This window comes from Notothenia coriiceps, unplaced genomic scaffold, assembly GCF_000735185.1.
Source record: "Notothenia coriiceps isolate Sejong01 unplaced genomic scaffold, NC01 NC01_scaffold00037607, whole genome shotgun sequence".
NCBI lineage: Eukaryota > Metazoa > Chordata > Actinopteri > Perciformes > Nototheniidae > Notothenia > Notothenia coriiceps.
Window position 1 is genome coordinate 1 of NW_011370308.1, and position 2,052 is coordinate 2,052.

Sequence of the window (2,052 nt, forward strand, 5' to 3'; positions counted from 1 at the left end):
TCTGCTGTGAAGATGACTGGCATGAACAGGAGGCGAATGATGAACCAATCCTCCAATGACGGAGATGAAGAGGAAGGTATGGAAACCAATAGGGAAGAAGAGGAATCTGATCACTGCTATGCTGGACCTGAAGATGTAGCCTGTGATGTCTGCAGTGGGAGAAAGCAGAAAGACCTCAAATCCTGTCTCACCTGTCTGGTCTCTTACTGTGAGCAGCACCTTCAGCCTCACCATGAATCTCCTGCTTTTGAAAAACACGAGCTGGTGGACTCCTCCAAGAATCTCCAGGAGGACATCGCCCTCCGTCAGCAGTGTGTCTACACAGCAGAAATTGCAGAGAGGCAGAGAAAGCTGGCAGCGATTCGACAAAAAATCCAGCAGAGGATCCAGGAAAGAGATAAAAATGTGAAGCTGTATTATCTGGAGATGGAGGCTATCAGTGACTCTGCTGCTGAAACGGTGGAGGACAGTGAGAAGATCTTCACTGAGCTGACTCGTGTCATTGAGAAAAAAAGGGATTACGTCAACCACAAGATCAGATCGCTGCGTCAAATTGAAAAAAATCGAGTCAAAGACCTTCAAAAGAAGATTGAGCAGGAGATTGCTAATCTGAAGTGGAAAGACTCTGAGCTGCAGAAGCTCGCACACACAGAGGATGAGAACAAGTTTCTGCAAAAATTGCCCTCGCTCTCACATCCCGGTACACCTACAGACACATCGAGCATCCTTTCGCTTCAGGACTTTAAGGACGTCAAAGAGTCTTTGACTAAAGTCGAAAGAAACGTAGGGGAAGTTCTGTGGGAGAATAGCACCAACTTCAAAATGGCAGGGACCAAAGTGGAGGTTTTACTGTCCCCGCAAGAGCCTAGCATCAGAGCTGCACTCCAAAGATATTCATGTGATATCACCATGGATCCAAACACAGCAGAACATTGTTTGAAATTATCCAAGAGGAACAGGAAAGCAACACACACATGGGGAAAATCACAGAGTTATTTTCATCACCCAGGCAGATTCATAGGTTGGCCACAGGTGCTGAGTAAAGAGAGCCTGACTGGGCGGTGTTACTGGGAGGTGGAGTACAGCAAAGAGAAAAAAGTGTGTGTAGCAGTCTCATACAAGGAATTCATCAATGTTGACTGTGTGACTGAATGTAAATTTGGACATAACAACCATTCTTGGGCATTGCAATGTGAAGGTGACCGTTATAAACTTCACTACGTGGTTCCAACTATCTTCTCAGGGCCTAAGTCCAAAAGAATAGGAGTGTACCTGGATTACAGTGCAGGTATCCTGTCTTTCTACAGCATCTCTGAAACCTCCACTCTCCTTGTCACAGTCAAGACTTCCTTCACTCGGCCGCTCTACGCTGGACTTACCATTTGCTGTCGTCACGGACAAAATCCAGTTACAGCAGAGTTCTGTAAACTCACGGGATAAAGGGACAATGGGTTCAAACTGCACAGAACAGCACTGTACAGCAATCTACTGTCATTCAAACGATGTGGATGTGGACTTTTAATTTATTTTTATGTTTGAGTTCTTGCCAGGAGGTGCTCTTACCTGCTTCTGTTAAGCCATGGATGATATCGGGGCTAATGAGGTTTATACATTGTTCTTTCTGTTCCACTACATTGGTCCCAAGAGAGAAAGCTCCAATTTTTTTGTTCTGAAGAAATCTTAAACCTTTACCAAGCGTAACTGATGGGCTGTGTTGACAAATTGATGTTTGATGAGATGAATAAACAAACAAACAGGAAAAAGGTATTTTCTTTCTTGTCTTATATCCAGGGTAACATACACGTTTGATGGAGATGATACGAGAGGGATTCCAGATCCTACAAGAGAGTTAAAACCCCCAAAATAAAACAAGCAATAAACGCTTAACATATCTTTTATACCTTTAGCCGCTTTCACACCAAGTACTTTGCCGTACTTAGTTCCCAGTACTTAGTCCCGCCGAACTCTTTAGTCCCGGAACTGTCCTCGTAAATTGCGTTCACACCGGAATAAGTCCCTGAGGGAGGATTACGTAAATTAAGCCGCTGACGT

General features: G+C 44.4%; 1 protein-coding gene across 1 annotated transcript; it reads left to right on the top strand.

Moving 5' to 3' along the window:
* The first annotated feature begins 64 nt into the window (after nt 1-64).
* LOC104967731 (tripartite motif-containing protein 16-like) lies at nt 65-1,761 on the top strand. Its single transcript, XM_010797251.1, has one exon. It carries the CDS (start codon nt 79-81, stop codon nt 1,438-1,440), a length of 1,362 nt encoding a protein of 453 aa, XP_010795553.1. The 5' UTR covers nt 65-78; the 3' UTR covers nt 1,441-1,761.
* Nucleotides 1,762-2,052: the final 291 nt, after the last annotated feature.